At 54.4% G+C, this 26,271-nt stretch overlaps 6 protein-coding genes across 6 annotated transcripts; 2 read left to right on the forward strand and 4 right to left on the reverse strand.

Annotated features, from left to right (window-relative positions):
* Nucleotides 1–1,445: 1,445 nt before the first annotated feature.
* LY79DRAFT_666200 (uncharacterized protein) lies at nucleotides 1,446–2,992 on the reverse strand (the record flags this gene model as incomplete). Its single annotated transcript, XM_060563182.1, has 2 exons — nucleotides 1,446–2,840; nucleotides 2,924–2,992. 2 exons carry the CDS (start codon nucleotides 2,990–2,992, stop codon nucleotides 1,446–1,448), a joined length of 1,464 nt encoding a protein of 487 aa, XP_060418584.1.
* Nucleotides 2,993–6,288: 3,296 nt separating this feature from the next.
* Nucleotides 6,289–6,667, reverse strand: LY79DRAFT_319443 (uncharacterized protein). The gene has a single exon (XM_060552394.1). The coding sequence runs from the start codon at nucleotides 6,574–6,576 to the stop codon at nucleotides 6,331–6,333; it is 246 nt and encodes an 81-aa protein (XP_060418585.1). The 5' UTR covers nucleotides 6,577–6,667; the 3' UTR covers nucleotides 6,289–6,330.
* Nucleotides 6,668–9,492: 2,825 nt separating this feature from the next.
* LY79DRAFT_506994 (Cys/Met metabolism PLP-dependent enzyme) lies at nucleotides 9,493–10,731 on the forward strand (the record flags this gene model as incomplete). Its single annotated transcript, XM_060553777.1, has 1 exon — nucleotides 9,493–10,731. One exon carries the CDS (start codon nucleotides 9,493–9,495, stop codon nucleotides 10,729–10,731), a length of 1,239 nt encoding a protein of 412 aa, XP_060418586.1.
* Nucleotides 10,732–11,257: 526 nt separating this feature from the next.
* Nucleotides 11,258–12,979, reverse strand: LY79DRAFT_587028 (uncharacterized protein; the record flags this gene model as incomplete). Its single annotated transcript, XM_060560717.1, has 2 exons — nucleotides 11,258–12,660; nucleotides 12,715–12,979. The coding sequence occupies 2 exons, from the start codon at nucleotides 12,977–12,979 to the stop codon at nucleotides 11,258–11,260; spliced, it is 1,668 nt and encodes a 555-aa protein (XP_060418587.1).
* A 662-nt stretch (nucleotides 12,980–13,641) lies between these two features.
* On the reverse strand, nucleotides 13,642–14,956 carry LY79DRAFT_587029 (arsenical-resistance protein; the record flags this gene model as incomplete). The annotated part of the gene is made up of 4 exons (XM_060560718.1): nucleotides 13,642–14,277; nucleotides 14,331–14,438; nucleotides 14,497–14,639; nucleotides 14,719–14,956. The coding sequence occupies 4 exons, from the start codon at nucleotides 14,954–14,956 to the stop codon at nucleotides 13,642–13,644; spliced, it is 1,125 nt and encodes a 374-aa protein (XP_060418588.1).
* A 7,016-nt stretch (nucleotides 14,957–21,972) lies between these two features.
* Nucleotides 21,973–26,054, forward strand: LY79DRAFT_506856 (uncharacterized protein; the record flags this gene model as incomplete). Its single annotated transcript, XM_060553761.1, has 2 exons — nucleotides 21,973–24,683; nucleotides 24,773–26,054. The coding sequence occupies 2 exons, from the start codon at nucleotides 21,973–21,975 to the stop codon at nucleotides 26,052–26,054; spliced, it is 3,993 nt and encodes a 1,330-aa protein (XP_060418589.1).
* Nucleotides 26,055–26,271: the final 217 nt, after the last annotated feature.

Here is a 26,271-nt window from a genome sequence, read left to right on the forward strand (position 1 = left end):
TGCCTTTCAGACCTCATTGTCGTTGCTGCCATATCATAGCTTTCATGTTGATAGCTCTCATACCATGCCGAATTGAGGTGCTTCTCCGCCACTGCAGCCGCTTCACTCCACGCTGCACCTCTTAATATTAGCCGTGTACAGCTGTGACAGTCGCGGCGGCGCCGCCACAAGCGTGCACCCGAAGAGCCTACACACCATTGATCAATGGTGGCGGTATTGGCTCCCGATGCGCGCCAATGGCACCCAGCCCCGGTCTGCGCCTCTGGCTCTAGGTTCGATGCCAGCACTTGTGGATCCAATTCGCCTTGCTTAGCAATCACCGACGTTGTTCCCAACCAGCGTCCCTGCGTCGCACTACCCAAATTGCTAACCAACCAAGGAAAGAAAGGAAGGGCAAAAAGAAAAGAGAAAAAAAAAAGGGTCTCTTGAACCCCCACCCCCCCCTATCTCCCACTCATGACAATCGTAGGCCAGTCTTTACTGATCTCCCCCTACCTAAGCAAGAGCATGAACTCCCGTGCGTCTTGGTAAATGGAAGGCGGCAACGACGGAGACTGCCATGCGCAAAATTGGTCAAGAAAAGCCGTCACAAGTGGGACGGGACGGCCATAGTAAACTAATAGCACAGGCTTTTTCTCGAACGAAAAAGAAAAGGCGACATCGGCCAAAGCTTACAGAGCATGAGACGCAAGTATCTTGTCGGCAGATTTTGCGGGAAAACAAGATAACTACTGACCTTGCCGGCTGGGCTGCCAGATATTGGTACACCTCTATCATATGGTGCGTACCAACTTGCGCCGATCCTCGGCTTGCTCGCCTCTGGGTCGTCCGAACCTGCCGATGCGGTACGGTTAGCTGTCATCTTGTAGTCGAGAATATCTGGCTGGGTAACACATGGCCACAATCACTTGTGATGATCATCTATGCCAGGAGGTCCCTCGCCGACTGTGCCGCTTGTTGCCCGCCATTTTCATAATGTCATCAAATTTCATATGCTAGAAATACTGATATGTTGAAAATGCGAATATGCCCTGCCTGAGCTGTCCCGGCTGAAGAACCCCAGAACTCCGCTATTAGCTGTAGTCAGCTGTAGTGCTTCGATCGCGTTAAACACCGTAAACCCATTTCCGTAGTATACTAGCCATAATCCCAAATACCTTGATGGTATACCTATCCCTTAATTTCATCGTGGACCGTTATCAAAAGAAAGTAACGAGGGAGGATGATAGAACGAGCCAAGACCCGTGAACCTGACCATTCCCCTTGCCTTTTTGACCAAACTCTCGTCGCTTCCTCAAGGCTCCAAGACTCCGTAGTTTCGAGACTGCTCTCTCTATATATACTTTTCCCTTTCATGCCGTATGGACTAGCCAATCTAATGGAAGTCCAGTCTTCGCGATATGTAACCCTGAGCATTTTGTTCGCATAGCAGCCAGCTGCTCCGCTTACATTGCACGCGCCGGGATGTTCATGCCCTCTACCGAGAATTGTTGCGCAGTAGCAATGGTCCTCGTCAAAATTTCAATGTGGTCCACGAACGACTCGGTAGTCATGCTGTGACCCTTTTCGGCTTTGCCTTCTTCGGCGACCCAGTCTGATCCCCAAACCTCCGGCGGGATAATGGAGCCCTTGTACAGGGCGATCCTCACAGGCCACTCGAGGTATTGCCACCAGGGGCTGGTGGCTTCGAATTGCGAGACAATGCCCATAACCTCTCTGCGCGCGACGCCGTCTAGCCACCACACTGCTGACTCGTAGCCCTTGAGCAGCGCGAAGAAACTGGCGAGAATGGCCAAGGCACGGGGTCGGCGCTCTTCCACCAAGTCGATGAACCGTTTTGAAACCGTGGCCGGGAAAGCGAGAGCAGCACCGCGGTGGGGCAGTTTGTGTGCCCAATTCAGGACTGCAACAGCGTGCTGGTACGACTGTCTTGTCGACATGGTTATGGCGTCATCTTCGCCCTGCAGTTCGTCTTCCAGGTTACCGAGGAGCCCCCCAAAGAATGAGTTTGGCGATGTGGCATCCAAGTCAAGCTGAAGGACAGGCTGCGAGTCAATGATGGGAATAACAATATTGCTGTTCCGAATCCAAGGCCAGGACGTCGCCACAACGGTTTTGACGCCCTGGAATGCGTGAAACCAGGAGATCGGCAGAGAGTAGGCGCTGGAAGGGTCGTTCAGGTCGACTTCGTCGCGTATGAAGATTCGAGAGGCGGTAGACTGAAAGGCGATAAGAGTGGCAGTCAGGAAAAGGGGTTCGGCGTTGGCTTCCGTAATGCCATTCTGCAGAGAAGCACAGTACGCCGCTATCGACGAGGCCATGTACGAGTGCGAGGCTCTTATGAGCGCCTTGTCATTCGGGTTGGAGGACCGTAAATGTAAGGCAGACATGGCGAGCATAGCATCTGCGAGGTAACTGGCGCCACCGAAGGCCAGCCTCGGGACCGTATTCGTCCAGATATCGTAGATGGCGGGCGTGTCCACCACCAGCGTACGGGAAGTCAACGACGTGAATTGGTGCATCAACCGTAACTCCAGGAGCCGATTATTGGAAGTGGTGGCGGTGGAAATGGTAGTGGTGGAGGGCCTGATATAGAGCGGCGAGTAGTTCATGACAGGAGGCGAGCCCGTAGATGACGACGGCGTTCTGCCTCGATTCGAACCGGTAAAGGAGGGAGAGCGTGCCATGGACGGGGCTCTGTCGACAAGAGAATTTGATGACAAGGTGCTGCTGGACGGCGTGATGGCAACGAGGATATCGTCGAGGATGTCTGGGCTCTCAAAGTCGCAAGGTACGCCGTGCTTGACGCAATTACCGCATCTCGGGTGAACTTCATCGCACTATCAACAAGCAGTGTATTAGTCGGTGGCCGAGCTGGGCGTAGGCGAAAGCAGGTGCGGGGGCTGGGGCACGGCGACGTTACCTTAATCTTGCGCGACTTGCATCGCTTGCAGCCAGCTCTCGACTTCTTGTGTGATCTCCTAGGAGGCATGTTGGCGACACAGCAGGGGGAAGGAAAGAAAGGAGGGTATATATGTGATCGGAGACTAAGAGTGGTTGATCGGGACGGGTATCCGGTGTGAGGGGTTCCCACTCTATAAGGCAAATGTGGGTGAGCTGGTCTTCACGTGCCGTTAACAAGACAGCACAATTGACGTCGATGTCTTTCCGTTTTGGAGTCTAAATGGGGGGCAGGCCGAGGCGCATGACAGACGGGCAGGCAGCCTGGTTGATATCGGATAGGCAGTAGGGGTAGTAGGGGTAATGTGGGGGGCCAATGGCGTGAGCTGGGGCTGACAAGCGGATATTTAAAAGCCGAGGGAGTCGAATGGGCACGGAAAGAAGGCAGTTCCAACAGTGCGTGTAGTGAAAGTAAAAGTAAAAAAGTAAGAGGAGTGGAGTGTGTGACGGCTTCGCAGTCTCGGGGAGGATTATGCAACTTGCAGCTGTGGAGATGGACGAATTGGGTTCGAGGAGCCAGGTAAGATCGTTTGTTGTTCCGGGGCTGTCCACAATAGGTATATGCTGGGTCAAAGTGCCCCCGCCCCCCCGTCTCTTCTGAGCGTACCCGCCCCCACCAACACAGCACAGGCCTAGGAAAGGAACCCGTGTCGCAGCCTCAGCGCACGTCGAGATGAAGCAAGACAGGCAGGCCAGGCCGATGGGGCTGGCTGGGCCCGAGCCTCGTATGCAAGCAAGGTAATTGCCTTTTTTCCCTCTATTTTTCTCGAGTTTGGATGTGAAATCAACTATCCATGGTGGGACAGGCAGGTAGGGTAAGGTTCTTGTCAGTATGGCATGAAGTGTGTAAGTAGGCGCGGTGGTGTCAAGTTGCGAATATCGGGCTGAAAGGAAGGAAGGTGTCACTGCTGTCTGTCAGTGTTTTGCAGGGCAGAAGCGGAGGAACGCAGGCGCAGACGTGGTTTATCTGTGGGTACCTGCATCGTGCCATAGGTACCTACCGAAGGTAAGGTAATGAGTGTACGGATACTGCCCAATTAAAGGGAGGGGCCGGAAATCGATTTGTGGGAAGCGAAGTCATTGTGTCGATAGTGGGCAGTGCAACCAACCACACCGAAAGGATCTACCATGGCACAGGTACCTTGTTACATCTGCAAAGTTGGGACGTACACGAGAACTCTCGGGTTGATTGAGGTATGCATATCGCCGCATAACTGCCATACGAACTCAACCAGGTGGTTTACCTAGTAAGCTATCTCCCTTCAACCGCCGAAGATAACTTAGCTACGAATGGGACGTCGTGTCTGCGTCCGCCATGGACTGCAGACTACCAATGATCCCCAGAGTCGGCGAATCAAGGATGGTCGCGGAAACCCCCGGACGGCTGTGCGTGTGCAAATATTCCACGATGTACGCCTTGGAAGCCGAAAGGTGTCTGCAGCAGCCGTCTGGACTCTGGAGTGTCCTCTGCCTTGGTAGACAGGACACACATGTACCTACCTACCTCTTACGCATGACTAGGTAAGTGAACACGGATGCCTAGGTACCTTGGTAAGTAGGTAAGATATGTACACTCGTCGTGCACGCAGGGATTTGTACGGCACATGCGCATAAGTACTTACTCAAGATACCTCCTGCCTGACTTTGGTACCACTGTACCTGTAACTTCCCGGGGAAAACGAAACGGCCGTTTAGAGTACGAGGTCGGCTTCGCGAACCCGACGTGTTTGACCCCGGCCCTCGTTTGCTTTGGGTACGTCAGCTCTCATATACGTACACAACCTCTTACGCCACACACCGACCCCAGATCCAGGATCCCAAACTTGAAAGCCAGGGTATAACGAGTAAAAAGCAAAGTACGTGTGCAAGGTGCAAGGTCTAATTAGACGGCGACCCATCTACGGCTTCTACGGTGACGAGTCTCGGTAGGCAAGGGAATCACCTCAGACGAATAAGCCTGAGGGAGCTAGAGACGACTTACTCATTGCTCGGAGGAGTCCGTCGGGCTGTTCCGTGTCTAGTCAATGGCGCAATGTAATAGACGGTCTTGAAGATATGCTCGCGGTAATGCCTGTAATGAGACAATGAAAGAAAGGAAGGGATTCCACGCATCAGTCGACGCGCCACGTTCAGAATCGTGTCATTTCATCGCCACAGGTGCTTGCCTCTCGAATGTGGCGGTATAGTTGGCATTTGATATTTGCTTATGATTAGGTTCGCAGGACCGACGTGCCCACAAATATCTTGAAGTGACGAACTCGGTGGGGGTGGCAGTCGTTCGGGATTCAGTGGCGGCCGCCGCCATGGTCGAATCAAAGACCTTCAAATGCTGCGCGTTATGGTGTGGATGCAGGAAGCCGACCCCTGCCATTGTGAAGGGCGGCGCTACGGCTCCCGAACGGGAAGGAATCTGACCGGGATTTCGATTAGGTGTTTGTCTCCCTCTCTATTGGACCTGGCAAATCAAGCGGCATTTGGCAGACGTGCTTATTGAAACATCTCGGGGTCTTTGCATTAGGGATGCATTATGAACACTGAGGCATAAGCGCGAGCTGTAACGTTCATGGTGGACGGCTGGGTGGGCTTGTTCTGTGGCCGACCTCAGGTCTGTGAACAGCACCTCTGGCACGGGGCCATAGCATCAACGATCCTTCACCCGCCATCTGTTCGTTGACGAAAGTTTCCAGAAGTACATCTTGGCGGCTGAATTGACATATCAAAGGTTTTCATGGATGATGCCATCGTGTTGTACACTAACCATGGGCGTTGATTGGGAATTCGCTGGAGTCGGCGGGGCAGGATGGGCCGTCGACAAACAACGCTTTGGGATCACTTTGACTGCCAATAGCGACGCAGCTGTGAAGGTGATCTCCCGCCGGAAAACCATAAGGTATGTCATAACTATCAGAAGCGACTGTACCGCAAGGCCGTCAGGGAACGCGATGACTGAGCAACCCCTGCGGTGAGAGGCAGATGGAACCGACTAAGATTTTGCGGCCCGTTCAGCTCGGCTTCAATAGCGCTTCAAGTATGTCTCACGTCAAAAAACATACCTTGGGTAAAGAACCTAGACCAGGTTCAATTCCTTTCAGGCCAATGATAGGTTCTTTCTCGGCAGGAAGCCGGCAGTACCTTGGCTTTCAGGCCAATGATAGGTTCTTTCTCGGCAGGAAGCCGGCAGGCCATACTTCCCAATGTAGCTACATCAGACCAAATGGCTATTCGATTCGGACGGATACTATTGTTGAATCTACGGGTAAGACGCTCTTGTCTCTGAGTACATAGGTATCATCAGGATGCCTTGGAAGCCACGGCTTGGTAACCGCTAATGGAGAGCCTGCGCTCTACATGCAGAAAACAGCGGCATCGCTAACAGTCCGGCGTTGATGAGCTATACCACGACCAGGACACGTGAGACACCATAGTCCTCGTCTCCGGAGAATAGACCAGCGCAACTTGCGGGTCGGATCCGGCGGGCGAACTCTCCTTAATAGTGGTCGTTTTTGAAACAGCGGATGGGAGTAAGGACGAAGCGCTGAAGGGCTTGAAAGTCTTGCGGCTGCTGATCACGGCTGGAAATTGATGGCAACGTTGGGCCATTAGTGAACCACCCATCTCTAGCCAGTCTTGCGTTGGTGGTTGGTGTTTAGCCGATGCTATCGAAGGCGCCGGCGCATACGGATCTGGATTTGAGGGTACCAGCTCAAGAACGTGTGGGGTGTTCAGAGGATAGCCGAGTGATATCGGCGCCGCGGGAAGTTTCGTTCATGCGTACTATCGAGCCGGCAATACACTGATCATAAAGCAGGCATTGAATTACACCAAGCAGAAAAACAGAGGGAACTGCCATGCTGCGTTGAGATCTCCTGTGGCCCCGTGCTGTCCGTTTCGGTCATTCGCCCAATGAGGTAATAAATCGGCGAGATAAAGGATGGTTCTGCCAGGAGCATCGGCGATGGGTCGCCTGCCATGGTCTTCTCCTCTGACTGACTACGGTAGGAACATGACTTGACTTGACATGCAAGGACGTCCAAGCCAAAGCGGATGGAACAAAACCATAAAAAGCATAAAAGGGTTAGTTAGTATGGGGTTCTGCGCAAGGTGTGAGACCATGTTTTCTCCGACAGGGTTATGTAAGAGTAAGCTAACCGGGCCTGCCCTAGTCCCTACGGAAGCAGACGATTGGTCGAAGAACATATATCCCAAAGCGGGCACCTCAATTCGTCGAATGTTTTTTTTTTTTCATGAAGATTACAACGACAAGGCACCGGTAGGGTAAAACAGCTCCCATCGGTCGCACGTCGTGCGCAGACTTGTCTCAGGGAAAAAAAAAAACCCATTTCCAAGACAAGAGAGGTCACACCTTAATGAGGCCTTTGCAGTCTCGCCGTGGAGTCTTCCCGCGAGTTTCGCTCCTCGCTGAACAAGTTTAGGTGCCGGTCCTGGCGGAGACAGAGGAATGCTTATGCGTAAATGACCTTCCACATTGGGAATAATAAACAGGGCTTCATGCTCCATGCTCGTCGGCGTTTGGTTTCATTTGTGTTTGCCGCGTGCATGTTGTGATACTTGGTGACGCAACAGGTTTGCACATGTGAGATGCCACGTCCCGAAGGCTTGGGTAAGATTAGGTATCCGCCGCCGTTTACATGTATTACGTATACTCTATCAACGTGCGTGTGAGGTGATCTGAGAAAGAACAGGCTGTCAACAACGGGGCGCTGGCCCGGTCGCCATTGGCAGCGTTACGTTGCGTTTTTGACGGGAGATAGAGTTGACAGACAAGACCAGCAGAGCTTGGAGCAGGTGAAACATACTTTTAGGTGAAGTACCTAACGTTGTCAGGGAGCTGGATGGGCACGCGGTTAGCCAAAAGCTTCCACACTTCAATTGACGTAATAATACTACTACTTATACTAACTATACAAACAGCGCAACATTAGATTATCGAGCATATATACCTATAAAAATCAACTCAATCTAATACAAGACTGCCCTTTCTGCCACCCAATATGTTTTTCCTTATGTTAATTACGACTTTAGTACTCCGTAGTCTAGTTGGTATACAGTCTTGAGGTCGTTTTTTTGTCACCTGCGTGACGGAGTAGTAAGGCAGCTGACTAGGATTGAGGTGCTGTCATTCAGGATGATATAAGCAAAACAATCCATTAGTCATGGTATCGAACGGAGAGCCGAAGCTGGCCGCTTGATGTCTCGGTTCCACTATACGGATACCGTACCTAGGTAGTTTTCCCTCCTTGTCGCCAGAACTCACATTCAAGAAGTGGATATGTCAGCATGCGGAACCTATACCCCGAAGACCCTGTTCTTACAAGTTCCGAAGGATGTTGTGTCGCAGCGCCGTGGTCGTTCAGCTTATCTGACCCTGCTGCTACCATGTTACATACGCGTACATGCCTACATGCCAACTGCGGATTACGGACAAGCGGACAAGCAGACGCGGCAAGGTGCAAACTGTACGTCTTGCACCATCGGGATTTGTGATGACGGAAGCCCATCGAACCAGTTTACTCATCAACCTGGTTGGCTGTTCCCAGCTCCTTCAGTCTATGTCAGCTCCGGCTGGAGGCGGGGTGTCTAAGAGTGGTCAGAATCGAAGGCGCCATCCGAGGGATCGCAATATAAAGTGCCATATGATCTTGCCTTCCCCGTATTGGTGTGACCTTCCCGATCAACCGATCGACCGTACATACAAGCGCGACCACTAATTGTCCAACCCCGGAGGATTCTCTTGAGCACCTCATTACCTGCCTACGAGAGTTAAGTGCCTTGCATATTAGCTCCGGATTGCGCCATCCTCAACATCCATCCACCGGACCTGATTCCCGGTGTGACTGCTCTTTGACTTTGCCTCTATCAGCCGTCGTAGACCACCCGTCGCCATCAATCATATAACTCTACTCAACAGGATCCCCTCTAAAGTATAAGACGCCGACGATAAATAGCAAAAAACTGTCCCGCCTTCTTTCAGCGCGGAACTTCACCACCGCGAACCCCAATTGAGTACCCTAGACCAGCCCATTGACTCATCACCTTGGCCGGCAGGCGCCGCGATTGCGTGATCGATTCCTCTAGGCTTTCAGGGCTCAGAGCACCCACGAAACAAAGCACCGTCATCTTTTCTCTCTCCCTCCCTCCTTTTTTTTTTCTTTTTTTTCGATCTACCGGCGAAGCGGGGCGATTCCCACTCAACCGTACGGATACCGACTGGGGGTTTTTTTTTTCTGTATTCATACGTAATAGCAGACCTCTGTTCATACGTAATAGCAGACCTAAGGACAGAAAAAAAGTTAAAGACCCCGCGGCTCGGTTACCCTCGACTCTACTCACAAAAAAACCGAGGCTTTCCTTCTTAGTCTGATATCCTCATCCCTCCCGTCTTCCTCGAACTTTCTTTTTATTAAAAAACAAGCCGCGATACCTGTTCTGTTAAAGGTCAAGACCGGCTCTTCAAAAAAGAAAAAAGACCCCTCCAAAACCCCTCCATAGAACCCCTCCATCGTCGCAATCATGGCCGTCCCCACCGAGCAGCCTATCGATACCCCTCCTCGGGCGCCCTCTCCCGTCCACAACTTCGGCACTCTCGCCGTCCACGCTGGCTCCCCTCACGACCCTGTCACCGGCGCCGTCATTGAACCTATCTCGCTGTCAACCACCTTCGCCCAGACCAGCGTCGGCAAGCCCGTAGGCGTCTACGAGTACTCGCGCTCTAGCAACCCCAACCGTGACAACTTCGAGCAGGCCGTCGCCGCCCTCGAGCACGCAAAGTACGCACTTGCCTTCTCCTCCGGCTCCGCTACCACCGCCGTCGTTCTCCAGTCCCTCGCCGCCGGCTCCCACGTTATCTCCGTCTCGGACGTCTACGGCGGCACCCACCGCTACTTCACCCAGGTCGCAAAGGCCCACGGCGTCAAGGTTACCTTCACCCCCGAGATCGAGGTCGACATCTCGGCTCACATCACGCCCGCGACCAAACTCGTCTGGATTGAGAGCCCCTCGAACCCCACCCTCCGCCTCGTCGACGTCCGCGCCGTCGTCACCCAGGCCCACCAGCACGGCATCCAGGTTGTCGTCGACAACACTTTCCTCTCCCCCTACGTCCAGAACCCCCTCGACTTTGGCGCCGACATCGTCGTCCACTCCGTCACAAAGTACATCAACGGCCACTCCGACGTTGTTATGGGCGTCGCCGCCTTCAACTCGGACGACCTCAAGCAGCGCCTCGGCTTCCTCCAGAACGCCATCGGCGCCGTCCCCTCCCCCTTTGACTGCTGGCTCGCCCACCGCGGCATCAAGACCTTGCACCTGCGCGCCCGCGAGGCATCCCGTAACGCAACCGCCGTCGCCACCGCCCTTGAGGCTTCAGAGAACGTCATTGCCGTTAACTACCCTGGCCTTGACTCTCATCCCCACCGCGCCATCGCCAAGAAGCAGCACCGTGATGGCATGGGTGGTGGTATGCTCTCCTTCCGTATCAAGGGCGGCCACGCTGCTGCCGAACGTTTCTGCCAGCTCACCCGCATCTTCACCCTCGCCGAGTCTCTTGGCGGCGTCGAGTCCCTCGTCGAGCTCCCCAGCAGCATGACCCACGCCGGCATCCCCAAGGACCAGCGTGAGGCCGTCGGCGTCTTTGACGACCTCGTCCGCATCAGCTGCGGTGTTGAGGACGCCGAGGACCTGCGCCGCGATGTGCTTCAGGCCCTTGACAAGGCTGTCGCCGAGCAGAAAAATGGCACCAACGGTCACTAGAGGAACCGTCTGAAGAAGAAGGCGCTTCTTGATTTCTAGGTGTTTAGGGTTATGGATTTTTGAAGAGCTATCGCCGCGAGCGAGCTTAGAGTGACGCCGCCAACCTACTTCCGGGTGGCTTAATGCGTTTTTACTGTTTACCGTCCTTTTTTCTTTCTTTTCTTCTTCCTCTTCTTTTCTTTGAACTAGTGTCGGATAGAAGCTCCGTCGACATCATCATCATACAAGGGTGCCCCCCCCAAAAAGGAAGCATAGGTATATGAAGCAAATGAAATTTCTAGAATATGGAAGGGGTATTACCAATAACCTCGTTACAAACTCCAATGACACTCATGATATTCTGGCATATGCCGACATTGAGAAAGAAACAGAAAAAGATTCGTACCGTATAACGCCTGCCACAACTGGGATCGTGGCTCCAGTCCTTCCATCTCATAAGTGGTAACACGGCAGCAATCGTATAACGGTTCAGCAGCGTGCTTCCTCTGGGGTCCTCCTGCAAAGCTCTGTCATCTAGAGAGCTTGCTCACTCCTCTGCAAAGTTCAAATTGAGAAGGTTTTCTGCCAGGTTCCCGCCGCCCCCGTTGGCACCATTACCGGCCTCACCACCACCATCGCCCCCGTCCTCTTGGCCCATATGCTCGTTACGCTGCCGCTGGATCTCATTCATACCCTGACACGCGGTCTCGGCGATGTAGTGAAGTTCCTCGAGCGTGCCACTATTACAATTCGGAAATACGCCATCAATGCTGCGCTGCCAACTGCTGGTGCCGTTCCGTACGGCTGTTTGATATGCATTTACATCGTACTCGGTGACCCGCAACGCACGGGTGCGCGGCCGCATCTGGGTGAGGAGGTAATCGTTGGATTCCAGGACTGGGAGATAACATACGGGGCTGCCGTCCGACTGTGGAGGTTGGTGATAGCCAAGGGTGACCTCGACAAAGCGTTGCGCGATCGAGCGGCCCAGTCCGCAGGGATCAATGAAATCGAAGTCTGGAGACGATGGGGCGGGCGAAGGCGGCAAGTCGTCGCGAGTGTAGAGGTCATAGCCCAGGAAGGAGGCTCGGCATATCTCGAGTTTCGGACACGATTCGCGGACAATCATAGCCATCCAGTCGTCATGAAGGCCAGGACGCTGATTCGGTAGGCCGATCCAAAGAATCTGCTTCGAGTCTTCATTGAGGTTTTGCCCTTGCTCGGCCTTGAGATAGACCTCGTTTAGGTACAGCTCGCGCAAGGTCACGCCAAAATTACGAGCAGCACAGCGCAGAAAAAACGGTGTGATCTCAACGCGCTTCAGCTCAAGAGCCGTGAGGAAGGTCAGCGTAACTGGTGGAGGAGGAAGCGCGCGGGCCCGCCACTCATCCAGTGTCATGTTCCACGCCTTTGTTTGCTTCAGGCCTCGCGGTGGACGGTCGTCGTCTGTACCAGACAGACACAGTGTTTTCAGGACATCCGCATTGTGTATGAGATCCCACAGACACGTGCCGTAGAAGGACACGCGGGGTGGATCGACTTCGTGGCGGCGAAAGGAGAGCACCATGTGTTCGAGTTGACGGATGGCGCGCATGATGGCGAGGACGTCAGAGGGGTTGGTCCAAAGATCCACAATGGCCTGGTCCGAGACGTTTTCGAGAACGAGTGTCTTGAGAGATAGGGAATCTTCCGGGCGGCGGGAGAAGGCGGAAAAGGTATTCGCGAGGATCATTGTTGCGGCATTACAGCGGTGGCCCACGAGCTGGAAAGGCAGGTTGAGGCGAAGAGAAGAGACGAATTGGCAGTTGAATAGTATCGTTTCGAGCATATGTCGATATTCCAGCGTCGTGAAGGAGGCCGGAGACATACAGTATTCGCGCTGTAAAGTTTGGACGAAGTGCTTCATGGAAGGTATTCGGTCGAATATGGTGGACAGAAACTCGACTTCCACTAGCGAGGGTCAGTACGAAATTGCAGGTCTTTGATGGTCGTTCTCCTGCTTACGTTCATCACGAAGAACCATCAAGTCAATGTACATGGACTTGCAATGGTACCCAATCGTCTGGAGGGAGTCGACATCAGGTTGCCGGCGGCGGCTGTTCTTGCTTAGACGGCTGAACTCAAGAGCTACGGTCCGGCACGCGTAGGGTTTGAGAAAGCGATCGAAGGCCCTGCAAACGAGTCGAAGGTCCAAAACGTTATTCCGCGGCCCCAAGGCGACGCATTGCTGGAGGATGGCATCGATCAACTCGCGAGGAAGCGACTCCATGGCGGAACCGTGGGGGAAGGGGAGCTCCGAAGGATCTGGCGGTGCTGCTCGGCAGCTCGGAGAATTGGAGACACCACTGGAGTTCTGCCACGGGCACTTGAGCAGCTTGATGGCAAATTTGTGATGGAGCAACCGCTTCAAGTTTCGGCGTGAGGACCGATTGCTCGGATTGGTTGCAGAATGCCAGTGGAGGGGGTGGGAGGGAGATTGGGGGTTGGCAAGGAGGGAGAGAGAGTGTGGTGATGGGACTAGCGGTCGGAAGCAAAACGGGGACCTGTCTGGAACGAGAAGGTGCAACGAACTGTGACAGGGAGCTTTGGTCACCTTGAGGGTCACTACGGCTGGAGGTACAACGTGAGCTAAGAGAGAGGCAGGGGTCCGCCCGTTCGGGACCTGCGACGCCCACATACAACGCTCACTTTGTAGCCTTTCCAGCTGCGTCTTGTAGAGGCATCTGTCGGATTCGAGCGAGCTGAGTTGGTATCTACGAGGTGCTAGCACACTCGGATTTAAGACCGATCTATATATTTTCAAATACGCCAAACGTCATATCTCATGCGTATCGGCTAGGCCGGCTTTGCCAGGCGCGATCTCCCACGCACGCCTAAGTACTAGCTCCTGCAGACTCTTGGACCCATGACACCGGCATGTGGTGCTCTGCGTTAGTCGTTCCAACCATTCCGCCGGGCAAACCACTTGATGAAATAGACCAGTCCAAGGAGTACCGGAACCTCAATGAGCGGCCCGACGGTCGTTGCAAGCGCCTCATCCGACTCAGGTCCGTATGTCGCGACGGCAATCGCAATGGCCAGTTCAAAGTTGTTGCTAGCCGCCGTGAATGCCTGCGTGCAAGCGAGACCGTAGCGGAAACCCAGCTTGCGGGCCACGAGCAGTGTCGCCGAGAAGATTACGGAGAAGTAGACCACCAGCGGCGCCGCGACCCGCACCACGGACACGATTTGGTGGACGACCTGTGACCCCTGGGATGCGAAGAGGACGATGATGGTGTAAAGAAGGCCGACCAGCGACCACGGCGCCAAGAACGGTATCACTTTGACAGTGTACGCCTCGTGGCCCACGGTGTATATCAATGATAGGCGGGTAATGATGGCCGCGCCAAGGGGGATGCCGAGGAAAACGCCCACTGCAGATGCGACTGTCGAGTACGAGACGGAGGAGATGCTGCTGTCTTGGCCGATAACCCTAATGAAGAGCAGCGCGACGGGGGCGAAGAGGGCAATCTGCAGAAACGAATTGACCGCCACAAGGATAGCGCAATAATCTCCGTCCCCCCTAGCCTGTCAGACCTGTCAGCGTGCAGCGATACGTATAGTCCCGAGAGGTTACTGACCAAACTCGTCCAGATCAGCACCATGGCAATGCATCTCGCGATTCCAACTAGAATTAAACCATTCCTCAGACCTTCTTTGTCCGGCAGGAACGCCCATGATAAGGCAAGCTACGCTCCCACTATCAGTTGTATTCCAGGACGAAAGTTGGAGATATCCCACACTGACCATGAAGAGAGGTGCAATGACCCAGTTGACGATTGCGCTGAAGACGAGTTGTATCCAGATCTCCCGCGTGCGGAAGACATTGTGCAGCTTCTCGTACTGAACCTTGCACAGGATAGGATACATCATAACCAGCAGGCCGATGGCTGAATAACGTCAGAGGTATTCCGGCAGGTATGCGGATGAGAAACTTGCCTATTGGCACAGATACCCCGACAAATTTACCCTGTTGGAGCGCTGGCCCGGCGTTGGGAACAAAGTTTCCCAGGAGAATGCCTATCAGCATGGCGAGAAAGATCCAGAGGGCCAGAAGTCTGTCAAGAATACCAAGAGACTTGAAAATCGAAGATACTTGAGCTCCGTCGGTCTCAGGGTTCTGCTGCTGCTCAATATCCCGGTTAACACCGCCGCCGGCCAGCTTCTCAGCTGGGACTTCATCCTTGTTTGATTCAGACCCGCGCATGATGTCGAAAGAAAGACTCGACGATATTGCGACAGAAGGACCAAGAGTTTTGATTTACGAATAAGTGTGATAGATGGCGGTTATGCCAAAATGGTTTCCCGTTACTTTTGCTATTCGACTGTGGCCGCGGATGGTTGGGAAACAACCGAAGGCGAGGGCGGGTTTTTTCCCGCGGGCTTTAAGTTCTGTCCAATCAGAGCAAAGGAGTGACATTTCCATTCAAGCGTGCTACGGTACTGCACCGGCTCTGGCCTCCCACTGGAAGCGGCCTCGCGTCGTCTGGAATCTCATGACCACTTGCTACTCTTCTTGTTGCTGTACTTATAGTGCGAAACTACCTACTCATGGTTTCGAGTCTGGGTTCTGCATGCCACCCGTTGCTCCGAGACCTAACGGTGTGTTCTGGTTTCATTCTGGTTCTCCCTAACGTTTAGAAAGCAGCCCAAAAGCCACCGGTCCTGGATTTTCTCTTATTGCACGTAAAGAAAGACACGGTTGAAGCGAGTGTACAATCGGCGTTGCTAGGTATGTTGTCTGATGCTGGCTGTGTACGTGATGGCAAGAGCGGTCGCGACCCGGATTCTTACCAGATTGTTCCTTGGTGGTAGGAGCTCAGCTCCAGCCTCATTAATGCGCTCTATGAACCCTGAACTACGTAGGTTGGTAGTTCACCAACAACTACCCAGTCCTGATCATCGGAAACCACAGCTTGGAACCCTTGGTGGGTAGGGGGATGATACAAGAACCTTACCGCCAAGGAGGTTCCCTACAAACTGGGAAAGGCCGAAGAACCAACATTATCACAAGCGGTCCTCTCCTCCCAACAGCCAAGAGGGATTGGGGTGTCCCTGAGCAAACCAAGACGCAATCGTCCATGCGAGATGAACAGCAGTCACAAGAATGCTACATGCTTGAATCTCGATCGGCACTCCTGTGAAGGAGCACAAATATAGCACACTTGTGGCGGTGCCCCCGAGTCTTTTGTGTTCATGCAAAGGTTGCCTTTGTCGTCCCGTCAAGGGAAGATCATCGTGGTCGATCTTCTATACACCACTTACCTATCTATTTCATTCCGTCTGGGTCTTGACATTTCAACTTCCCCGCACCGCTTGCTCATGTATCATCCCTCAACCGGGAGCAGCGACGGAGAGCCTGGGAGATCCCAGCTGGGGCGGCGCAAGGTGCGCCGGCCAACGCCGTCGTTGTGACTGTGGCTCGTGCACCGACGGGTCCCTGGGTCTATAGGTACTATGGTATCCGGCCGAAGTTTTTTCCCCCTGTTAGGTAACTAGTGCTCACACCCCTACTACAGAACTTCACTTTTGGTGAATATTCCCCCTCTATCATGATGTCAGCTATGGGGGATAACATCATAGGGGGGAAAAAACTTACCCCTGCCACCCTGTAGGTAGTAACTAGGTGCCAAGGCAGGTACGGTACGAAGGTAGATACGGTACGGTACCTCAGGTATTAACAATAAAAGTGTTGTCAATAACTGGACTCCTTGGGTCCCTCGGGCCGAGACAGCCCCGAGCCTGCAACTGTGAGTTCCCAATCAATTCTGCCTTTCTGATAAAATTTCTCCAGGCGGTAGATTATCTGCTCATTTCATCTTTCCTTCACCCCAATACCTTCACCCAAACTGGAAGCTGACGTCGTGGCCACAGCCGCAATCCTCATCAGCACACGTCGTGTCAGCAGTGTCGATTATTCATTCGACATTGTGACGCTGGTGTGTGGAACTCAGTCTCGCTTGCAACGCTGTCATTCTCACACCAACGCTGCGGCCGCCTTGATAGGATGGCAACTGCCCTCATCTCCAAATGATGATGAGCAATCTCGATCCTCTTCTCTCGGCTCTGCGGACGTGGATTGCCACTGAGCCACGCGTTGCCTTCTTGGCGTCCCGCAAGTGCTCGGCGCTTTTGCTCAACGACAGGATTCTCGACGGACGCGGTTCTTTGGTCAATCTCAATGGACGCGCTAGCCATACCATCAGCCCCCTTCTACGTGATACCGTCCTTTTCGGACAACGGCATTTGTGTGTACAGCAATCGGCTTCTCTCTGTGCCATTCTTGCTGAAGGAAAATTTCAACGTGCCAAGATCAAACCCTGCCCTCTCATTACCAAACACCTATGTTGCTCTATACTCTATAGCTCTGGTGCATGAAGAAACGGCAACACTCCAAACCATGGTTCTTTAACATGTCAACCACTACACCGCCCGTGGACTACTCCGGCGGGGGGCTGAGGACTTTGTGCTACCTGGATAGGGATTCCCAACCGGCCGGGGTTTCCCCATGGCAACACTGGGCGGTTTTTTTTTTCCTTCTTCTTTTTTTCTTCTTCTTCTTTTTTTTTTTTTTTTTGTGCCACGGGGACGACATGGAACCCGTTCGTATGGGAGCCTCATCTCATGAGGTAGCCCAATGTCAACTCCACACCAATCTGCCCCCGCCCCGTTCTGCTCTCCGGACTGTCCGGCTCACCGCCAACATGCTGCGGAGACGAAGAGAGGTTCTCCGCGTATCGGCCGTGAAGCCAGATCCATTAGGTTCCCTGGCAAATGATCTGATGATGATGGTGCCAGTGGAACCGAGCCTTCAGGAGAACACCTCGCTAAAATGGCTTGGCTTCCAATCAGCTTCAATGACACCTGGGCAAAACGAAAGAAGGGTACTCAATTGTGAAAAGCACTTTTATCTTTTCTTCTTGCGAGCATAGCCATCGTTCCAGCGCCATCCGATCCACGAGCCTTGCCCTACGGACATTGTCAATTTCTTTGAGTCGCCGGAGTCGTCCCAATTTCTTATTTGCTTTTCCCGATAAAGAGTACTGCCACCTGCTTCGCTCGTGGGATACCTAAAATGTGTAGAGCACACAGGAAGAGGCCGGGCGCACGGCGAAAGCCCCATTTTAGAGATAACATTATGATTGGCATGTTTTCCTTCATGGCCTCCACTCCTGGTAACCCTGAAGCTGGGCTCGGAGAGCAAGGCCCTTGTGCCCATTCTCGAGTTATGATGGCATAAGCCGTCTTGGGACAAAGAGGGGGAGGTTATTGACTAGCCAACGTTCCCACTTGTGGGCAGGGGGGCAAGACATCAAACATGGTATTTCGAGCAAACCGGGATTTCGATGTGCGGATCGTAATGGGTGACGGGCAGATTGAGTCTATTTGCATAGCAAACTTAAACTCGGTAGGACGCTGCCCTGCCCGGGCATAATCACATCTAACCCGCAGTATCCGTACTGGCGCGACGTTCCGGGTATCTATCGGATATCGAACAAGGCAGAGACAGAGGCAGGCCTTACCACCATTGACCGAGACACTCAACCACTGTGGCCTGAAAAAGTTCTCGTTCATCGACATAACTCTCTCCCCGAGGCAGCCCTCCCCTGAATGTCAGCCGCTGCGAAGACAAGGCCCGTCCAGCTGGAGGACAATACTGGCGCATTGACGACGCGCCCGACTAGACTTGTAACTACAGGCCAAACACATCCCAAGGCGGGGATTTGTGGCGCTTTGTGCAGAACTCATACCACTTCTTCAATCTTTTATTCCCGCGCCGTTTCCCAGGCACGCTAATGACACCCGTTAATGTACGGATATGTGCAAATGAAATCGCCGGACACGGGAACCATAGTCCCAAGCCGAATCGGACTTCTGGCCAGTGGGAGAGAGGACACCCCGTCGTGATGCAGCATCTGCCCATGTAACACTGCCGAGTGCCGAGAGGCGGGCGGGTCAGTGACGAAGTAACAGCCAACTCGTTTGATTTCCCTCAGGAACCATCCCGTACCGCCTTCGCCTTGCTTTGCCTTACACGCCCGCTGGGCCAGGACAGGGTCAGCCAAAACCCTCCAAACACTTCGACGCAGCGACGGGGGCACGGAGTATCAAGGCCTAGCTAGCGTGTGCAGGTGTCAACTTTTCAAGCGGGCCCGACTCGCAGCGCGGCTGAGCGTTCGGACTTTCGTTAGTAGAGTTCAGTGCGTTCCCGACTGATTGCATCGATCAGGGGAAAGGGGTCGGACGAAGGGGGGGAGGGGTAGAAGGGTTCAATTCCTCAGTTGGACCGACAGCTTGGCAGGCTGAGCCTAGGAACGAAGCCGCACCGCCTGGCGACGCTAGCGGGCTTGCTGAACGAATCCCCTTGGGATCGGCGAGACACGCTGGAGCCGATGGCTGATGCTTCATGGTCTTAGCCAGGGGATCCGCGGTGGAAAGAGGCAGTTGAAGACAAGCCAACCGCCGACGGGTAGATCCCCAAAAGCTGACTGACGTGGCTGGGAGTGCGAGCGTTGCCGGTCTCAGCCCCGGGTCCCTCGAGCTCGTCGGTACACCAGAGACGGAGGCCGGACGAATGTGTGATCAGTTGACGGGGTCCGAGTTCGAAGCCGCCTTCATCTGTCATGTCATGCGAAGCCTGGTTAAAAGGCGCGTGCTGGGAGGAACGCCAAAGTGCACTGGATAGGGCGCGCGTTGAGGTTTATTGGCGTTCTGTGTTGCGCGTTGGGTGAAATGTAAGTGAGACTTGCTGGATACCTGGAGGACATACAGCCGAGAGAGAACCTCTCCCCTCTTCTCTCAGGCATCCATCCCTCTTTCGGTCTGCAGGGTCTGCCCGGGGCCAAGGCAGGTTTTCTATCTCAGTTCGTGTGCCGGCACTGGCACAAAGGAGAGAAAAAAAGGCGGACCCTCGTTCGTATTGATCCACGCTGGCGCGCTGGGCGATCAACCACACCCCCCGGTCAACTCCTCCAACGCGCCAACGAGTCGGCGTTAGCTTGGATTCGTACACTGCAGCATGGGAAGGAGGCTAAGCCGTTCTGTTGCGTACTCCGTCCAGACTACCTATACCTACCGTACATGAAGAAACGAGATTGCTTCTCTTACGCGTCTGATTTGGCTAGCCTGGCAGCTGTGGCAGCGCCTCGGGCGTCGCTCTCAGTCGTGCAACTCACACACGTACCGGTACTGCACGGCGTATGCATCCTAACTCTGCATAATTTTTACATAAGACCAGACGAGACGGAGGCGAACGTTTATCGAGGTAGTTGGCGCTTCTGGAACAGCACGGCTTCTGTGTGCTGGCGCGGCAGCTGATGCCTGATGGCGTCTTGCTCTGGTTTATGGGGCGGGCGAATCCGACGATGACTGATCCAAGTCGAGTTTGACGGCGTCCGCACAGCCTTTTTTGGGTTCACGGCCAAGAGGCGGTGATCTTGTTCGTCTTTCTGTGCGAAGTGAGTGGACTGAGGGGGGGAGGGCCAAGCCTGATTGCCCGGGCCAAGATCAAGTGCAAGAGAGGCCAGGAACATGGCACTTTATCAGGAGCATGTACCGGTAGGCGGTAGTACCGGTTCGCGTGATATTACTACCCCTTAGCTGTTAATACCGAAAATCCCACTGACGTACATTGTATTATTATATGAACTCTTGGTTTCTATTATTACTGCCACCCACCGCGTCTGCAGATACCCCTGTCCCCCCCCCCCCCCCCCCCCCCCCCTTGCGCCTCCTCCCCTCCTGTCCCGCCTCCCGATTGTTCGATCGTCTCTTTTGTTGTGCGTGTGTGTGTGTGTGTGTGTGTGTGTGTGTGTGTGTGGTGTGCCTCCGTCCCTCTTTGCTTCGACGAGTTTCCCGTAGCTGTTCTGAGGTTTCTCTCCCTCCTCCTATCCCTTCGTCACCTCGCATCCTGGTCAAGGCAACGACCTGACTCTCGCTACCAAGCCAACTCTCCTCCCGTCGTTTGTTTCCTTCTCTTTCCCGCGCCTGAGACAAGTTGATCGAGTCTTGGACGGGTACAGTACCGAGTTCAGAGTACAGAGAACGGACCAAGTACAGAAATGCTGAGCATGATTCCCGTCTACACCACAGCAAGTCTTTCTTGTATCTGCTGACGACCAGCGACATTGAATTGACATCATCCACCGTCGTGTCGCAATATTCGGCGCGCGTTCCTCAACCCCCAAATTCCAGAAAGAAGGAAGAAGAAGGGGGGAAAAAAAAGGTGGAGGTCGCTATAATATTCCATGGCTCCGCTATTCTGTCGCTCTTTCACTTGAAACGCTCCAGCTCCAGTCTTGGACAGGGAACCCTTTCCCCCGACCGTCACGTCCCGCTGCACCTCTTCAGATTCCTGTCTCTCTTCTCATTGCCCGAGCCTTCGACTCTTCGAACTTCTCTTATCCATTTTCCTCGACATACAATCCCCGTCGAAGTGGCTCCAGGACTGGACCTTGTAGCAGACCGGTCAAACCCAAGAGAAACATCCCAGACAAACCACTCCACCACCTGCAACCAAACACAGATCCTTCAGCCCGCCCCCCAGTCCCAGACCCGAAGAAGGGACAGAGCAACAGCTGGTCGACTTGCCACGCCTCACCTCGCCTCATCCGCCAGTCATTCGTTCATCCTTTTTCTGTCCATTGTACGCTGCCACCAGACGCCAGTGCTCTGTCTCCGTCTCTACGTGTGCCTGACGAACGGTTACGACTTCGTGATATCCATATCCGCATCCGCCGCCCACCGAACGGTCTTCTTCTTCCGGCTTTTGCATCTGTTCCCTCTGCCGGCTCAGAGACACCGGCCGCCGACGGACCAACAAACCAAACCGCGCATTTTGCCAACTGTACACACCTTGGCTCCAGGTTTTCTCTTTGTCAAGTCTGGTATTAGGCGCGGATTCCAGGACCTGCTTACATCACCTCACTACGCTTCGCACCTCACCTTGCATACCTCGGCTGGGGGACAGCAGACGCCGTACCACAGTGACACCGAGCATTCCGACCGGCCCTCCCTTACCCTACCCAATCAGTCTCGTCCATTCCCAGTTGAAAGCACATGTTCTAGGTCGCAGTTGCCGGCGCAATCGCAAACAACAGCCCACCAAGCTCGAGCCGGGCAGCAACATCCACCACAGCTGCAGCTCCTGCAGTGGCCGGGGAGACCGAATCCCTCTAATTGTGTGGTGGAATCTGCCATGAGATGAAAGGCCCGACGCTGACAATGGCTCCGGCTGTTGTCGATTCAGCAAACGGTTCCTACCTCCACCGATCACACCCATCCGATGACCGCCCAGACACAGCACCAGTAGGAACGACATCGACAACAACCACACGGCAAAGAGGCCCTAGCGTGCAGGGCCGAGCTGCATTCGACCTGCCGTCCTTCAACACAATCCCCGAATTCAACACGACACTCTATCTCGATGGCAAGGGGTCCGAGGAAGCTGCTGCAAAGGAGAAGCTACCACCGGTACTGGCTGTTACGCCAGCACAATCTGACCAGGTGAAGCTGGCCGGACCTTCCAGACACGATGATAAGGAAAACACGAGAGAAGGGAAGCAGAAGGAAAAGGACGACGAGAAGCTGCAGAAAAGAGGCAGGCGGGCGTCGTTGATGGAGCGGCGGAAGTCATGGCTGCCATCGTCGAGGTCGCCGTCAAAGGTCAAAGAGCCGCCGCTGCCCGAGAGACCCGTTATGTCCGAGCGGCCTAGCACTCACGCCGGAGAACACGTGGGCGCTGCTGTGCCATCTGCCGCCCCGGTACCACCGGCGCGACCGGTCGAACGAGAACGCCCCAGGACGGTGTCGGAGACTTTCGCTACCTTTGCGAAGAAATCATGGATGTCCACCTCTCGCTCCCCGTCTCCGAAGAGAAACCTAGAACCGCCCGCTGCACCTCCCCCTCGTCCTTCTCGTAGTAGGGCCTCGAGCAGCGATTCCGTCAAGGGTGCCGAAGCGCCGCGTAGGAGGCCCCTCTCTATGCTTATCTACCAAGAATCCGCCGCTGCGAAGAGCGCCGAGTCATTAAAACCGGCACGTGCTCACAACCGGACGAGTATGTTCTTGACCAAGATCAAGCAGCGACCGAAAAGCATGCTCATCACCTTTGGATCGAGCCTCGATTCGGATGCCAGCAGTGTCCCCGCGTCCACAAACGTCTTGCCGCCGCCCAGCGCCGCTCCGGAACATGGTCAGCGCGGTAGTAAAGACGCAGACAGCACCGTTCCTACCAATAAGAAGTCCGAGTCGAAACCGGCATCTGTTACCGAATCTCACACCACGGCAACAGACGAGTCGTGGAGCGAAATGTCGGTCAATAAGGATACAATCTGGTCCGCCTTCAAGACGCTCGATACCGAGCACGGAGGCTTCCCTTCAAAAACCATGGCCCAACGAATGCACCTGGTACGCGTAACCTTGCTGCCATTCTTGCGGACCTATATGAACCACCCCACCAACAAGGGACTCAACCTCGAGGACGTCGAGCGGAGGGCGATTGTGCTGAATAAGTGGTGGACTGGTCTACTGGAGATGCTTGACCCGCAAACTCAACAACTGGCGGGGATTGACCGACCGGTTTTGCTTGAAGCCTTAACGATACTGATGATGCGACCCGAATGGCGACAGACAACGACATATTTCATGTCTTTGGCGGACCGCTCACCGAACGAATGTGTTCGGCCTCGATCGGGAACCCAGTCAACAACAGACTCCTCGCAAGCATCCAGCCAGGCCTTCCTTGCTGAATCGGCCGAGCACAACGTCCGCACCATGTTTGTGGGTAACCTTATGAAGCAGATGCAGATTGTGGTGGACAAGATGTCACTCCGGCATGCGCCTTTGAGCTTGGTCAATTGGTGCGGTAAGGCCTGCGCCTACGGCTTCTTCTTTTGCCCGTCCGTTGCTGAGATCCTTGTGCGTTTGTGGGATCTGCGGCCGGAACTCATCAGGCGGACAGCCGAGGAGTTCGGCCTGCCCAAGAAGAACGGCGGTGAAAGCGAGGATATCATGGCGCTTTTCCCACCCAATATTGGGGTGCTTGGCTGGCAATCGCAGAAGTTCATAAGCGCCCGCTTCAAGGAGAGGGTCAAGCTTTCGGTCATGGCGGCGAGAATCCCTTGGTTCAGTCCTTGGGTAACTAGGTGGCGCGGCGGTGATACTGACCTGTTCTTTATTTTTTGCAAGTATTATCACATTCTGTCCGAGGAGTTCATGCCAGAGGGGCTGCCGCTTCTGGAAAAGGCGCGTTCACCGGGCTTCGTGCTGGTTCAAGCGCAGATCCTCGCCTGTATCGAGTCTACCATCCACCGACAAGCCGAGGTGGACGCGATGATGAACCCGCTACCGCCTGCCGACTCATTTTACGGTGCCGACGCTGCCGCGACCTCGATGACAGTTCCGGCAAACCTGCTGAAGAACATGGCTGAGAATCGGCTCATCGTACTGCTGAAGGATATTCTCGGCGAATCACTACCCGTCATTGCTCCCGCAAGACGAACTTTTGCGGAAGCTTTCCTGGCCGTAACCCGCGCCGCAACCCGCCGGGTGTCTGCTTTCGACCACAGCGCTGTTTTCACGCTGTGCGATTTCTTGGAGGAGGCGCTGGTGGCCTACGATCAATTGGACGATCTCGAAAACCCGAATATCGCCAAGGGCATGAATTGGCCCTTCTGGCTCGACGTGTGTAGAAAAATGCTCGTCTCCGATAACGCCATGACGGAAGTCCGACTCCTCTCCTTCATCTTCTCGACTTGGGAAGCAGTCACTGCGAACCCGGAGAGGAAGAAGGCCTTGTGCTTGGATTGGTTGCTTTCTGAAGAGACATTTGACGCCTACTTCAATCACTGGTGTCCAATGGTGCGTGCCTACTACATGCGCCTGCTCTGCTGGCGGATTTGCCGAGATGCTGGCAGCGCAAATGAGATTGATGCGTAAGTTACCCCCCCCCCCCCCCCCCCCTTTTTTTTTTTTTTTTTTTCTTTTCTTCACGAGAAGTGATGCTCAAGCGCTAACTGGTCAGTCAAATCTTCCTCGTCGCTGCGGCCCGGCTCAAGACAGGTTGGGCTCACTATCTTTACCTCCGCAACGCTGCAAATGCCGCTGGGAAGCTCCCTCCCTCCACCTCACCTTGTCTCCCTACCCCGGGTAAGAAGTTCATGATTATTCGCACGGAAATCAACCTTCCTCAGCCTGGTTACTTCAATCAGCCCTTCGACTCGTTCTCTAAGATCGTCAACGGCGAAGGGGTCATGGCGGCCTCGACGCCGCCGCCCGAGACGAAGGAGGTTGTTACTGCCAAGGCAGACAACAGCAAGAAGCGCTGGTCTCTGATCGGAAAGGTTCTGTCTTTGGGAGGCAACAGCTCAGACAGTGAGGACAACAGCGAGGCATCACGCAAGGAAGCGCCGCTCAAGTCATCCGCACTCTCGAAGCGTCGTCAAGGAGGCCCTCCTCTACCGCCCAAGATCTCTACTTCCACCGCCTCCGCTGCTACCGCATCTTCTGATGGCAGTTCTCCCGGCGCGTCGCCTATATTCATGGAGCAGAAGTTCGTCTTCAAGTTCACACTGACCTGGCAGCCCCATGCCGTCACCCAGCCGCGTGACCGCCTCCTCACCCGCCCGCGTCTTCCCGCACCGGCGCAAGCTTGGGTCAGTGCTCGGTCCCGAAGCGGCAGTTCGCCACCTCCACTGCCCGCTGGCCTCCCGGACCCCACACGGCGTGTCTCTGGTTCCAAAAAGAAGGGTCTCGTTGATGGCGCCAGGAACGCCAGCCCGCTTACCTCCCCCACGCTCGAACGCAAGTCATCCGTCACCGCTGTGTCCTCGTCCTCGCTTGCGCGCAGGCTCAGCAACAAGTTCGACTTCGAGAACAACCCTAACGTGGAGCTGATGACCTTCGACTTCGAAGGGGCGGAGAAGTCCTCAGCATCGTCGATGTCGTCCGCCTCATCAACAGCTTCATCGCCTGCCGAGAAGAAGGCCGAGGAAGAACAGCTGCAGCCGCAATCATCATCTCCTCAGGTCCAGCTTCAATCCCAGCCTGAGACCCTAGAGCAGCAACAGCAACAACAGAGACCTGAAGGTCGCCGAAACGGGCCTGAGCCCTTGACGCAACCACTTCGTCCGACAGGCATGTACGCCAAGCGTGCCGTTTACACCGGCCGCGCCCTTGCAGAGTGGAGTCTGATCGTTGCAGAGTGCAACGGCTTCGTCGACCGAAGACGGGACGAAGGCGTCCTTGGCCTCAGCGAGGTGGAGGTGCCGATGTTGACGGTCGAAGGCTTCCGGAAGATCGGCTAGGCAAAATGTTGCCAATGAGAACACGCCGTGCACTCAGGGTCACATGCTCGCAGCACTAGCGCAATCCTCTTGACAAACGATTTTATTACGACAGGTCTGGATAGAAATGTCGGGCAACTTTCATCCTGCATGACACAGCAATAGCGAATCAAAAAGTACGGCGTCACGTTCATCCTTTGCCACCTGGTTTTAAAGCGGCTGCTCGTTATTCTTCCCG

This window comes from Colletotrichum navitas, assembly GCF_030913465.1.
Source record: "Colletotrichum navitas strain CBS 125086 chromosome Unknown LY79scaffold_6, whole genome shotgun sequence".
Taxonomy (NCBI): Eukaryota; Fungi; Ascomycota; class Sordariomycetes; order Glomerellales; family Glomerellaceae; genus Colletotrichum; species Colletotrichum navitas.

Coding starts and splice junctions, on each gene's coding strand:
- LY79DRAFT_319443 (XM_060552394.1), bottom strand. CDS start 6,576: ATGGGTGGTTCACTAATGGCCCAACGTTGCCATCAATTTCCAGCCGTG.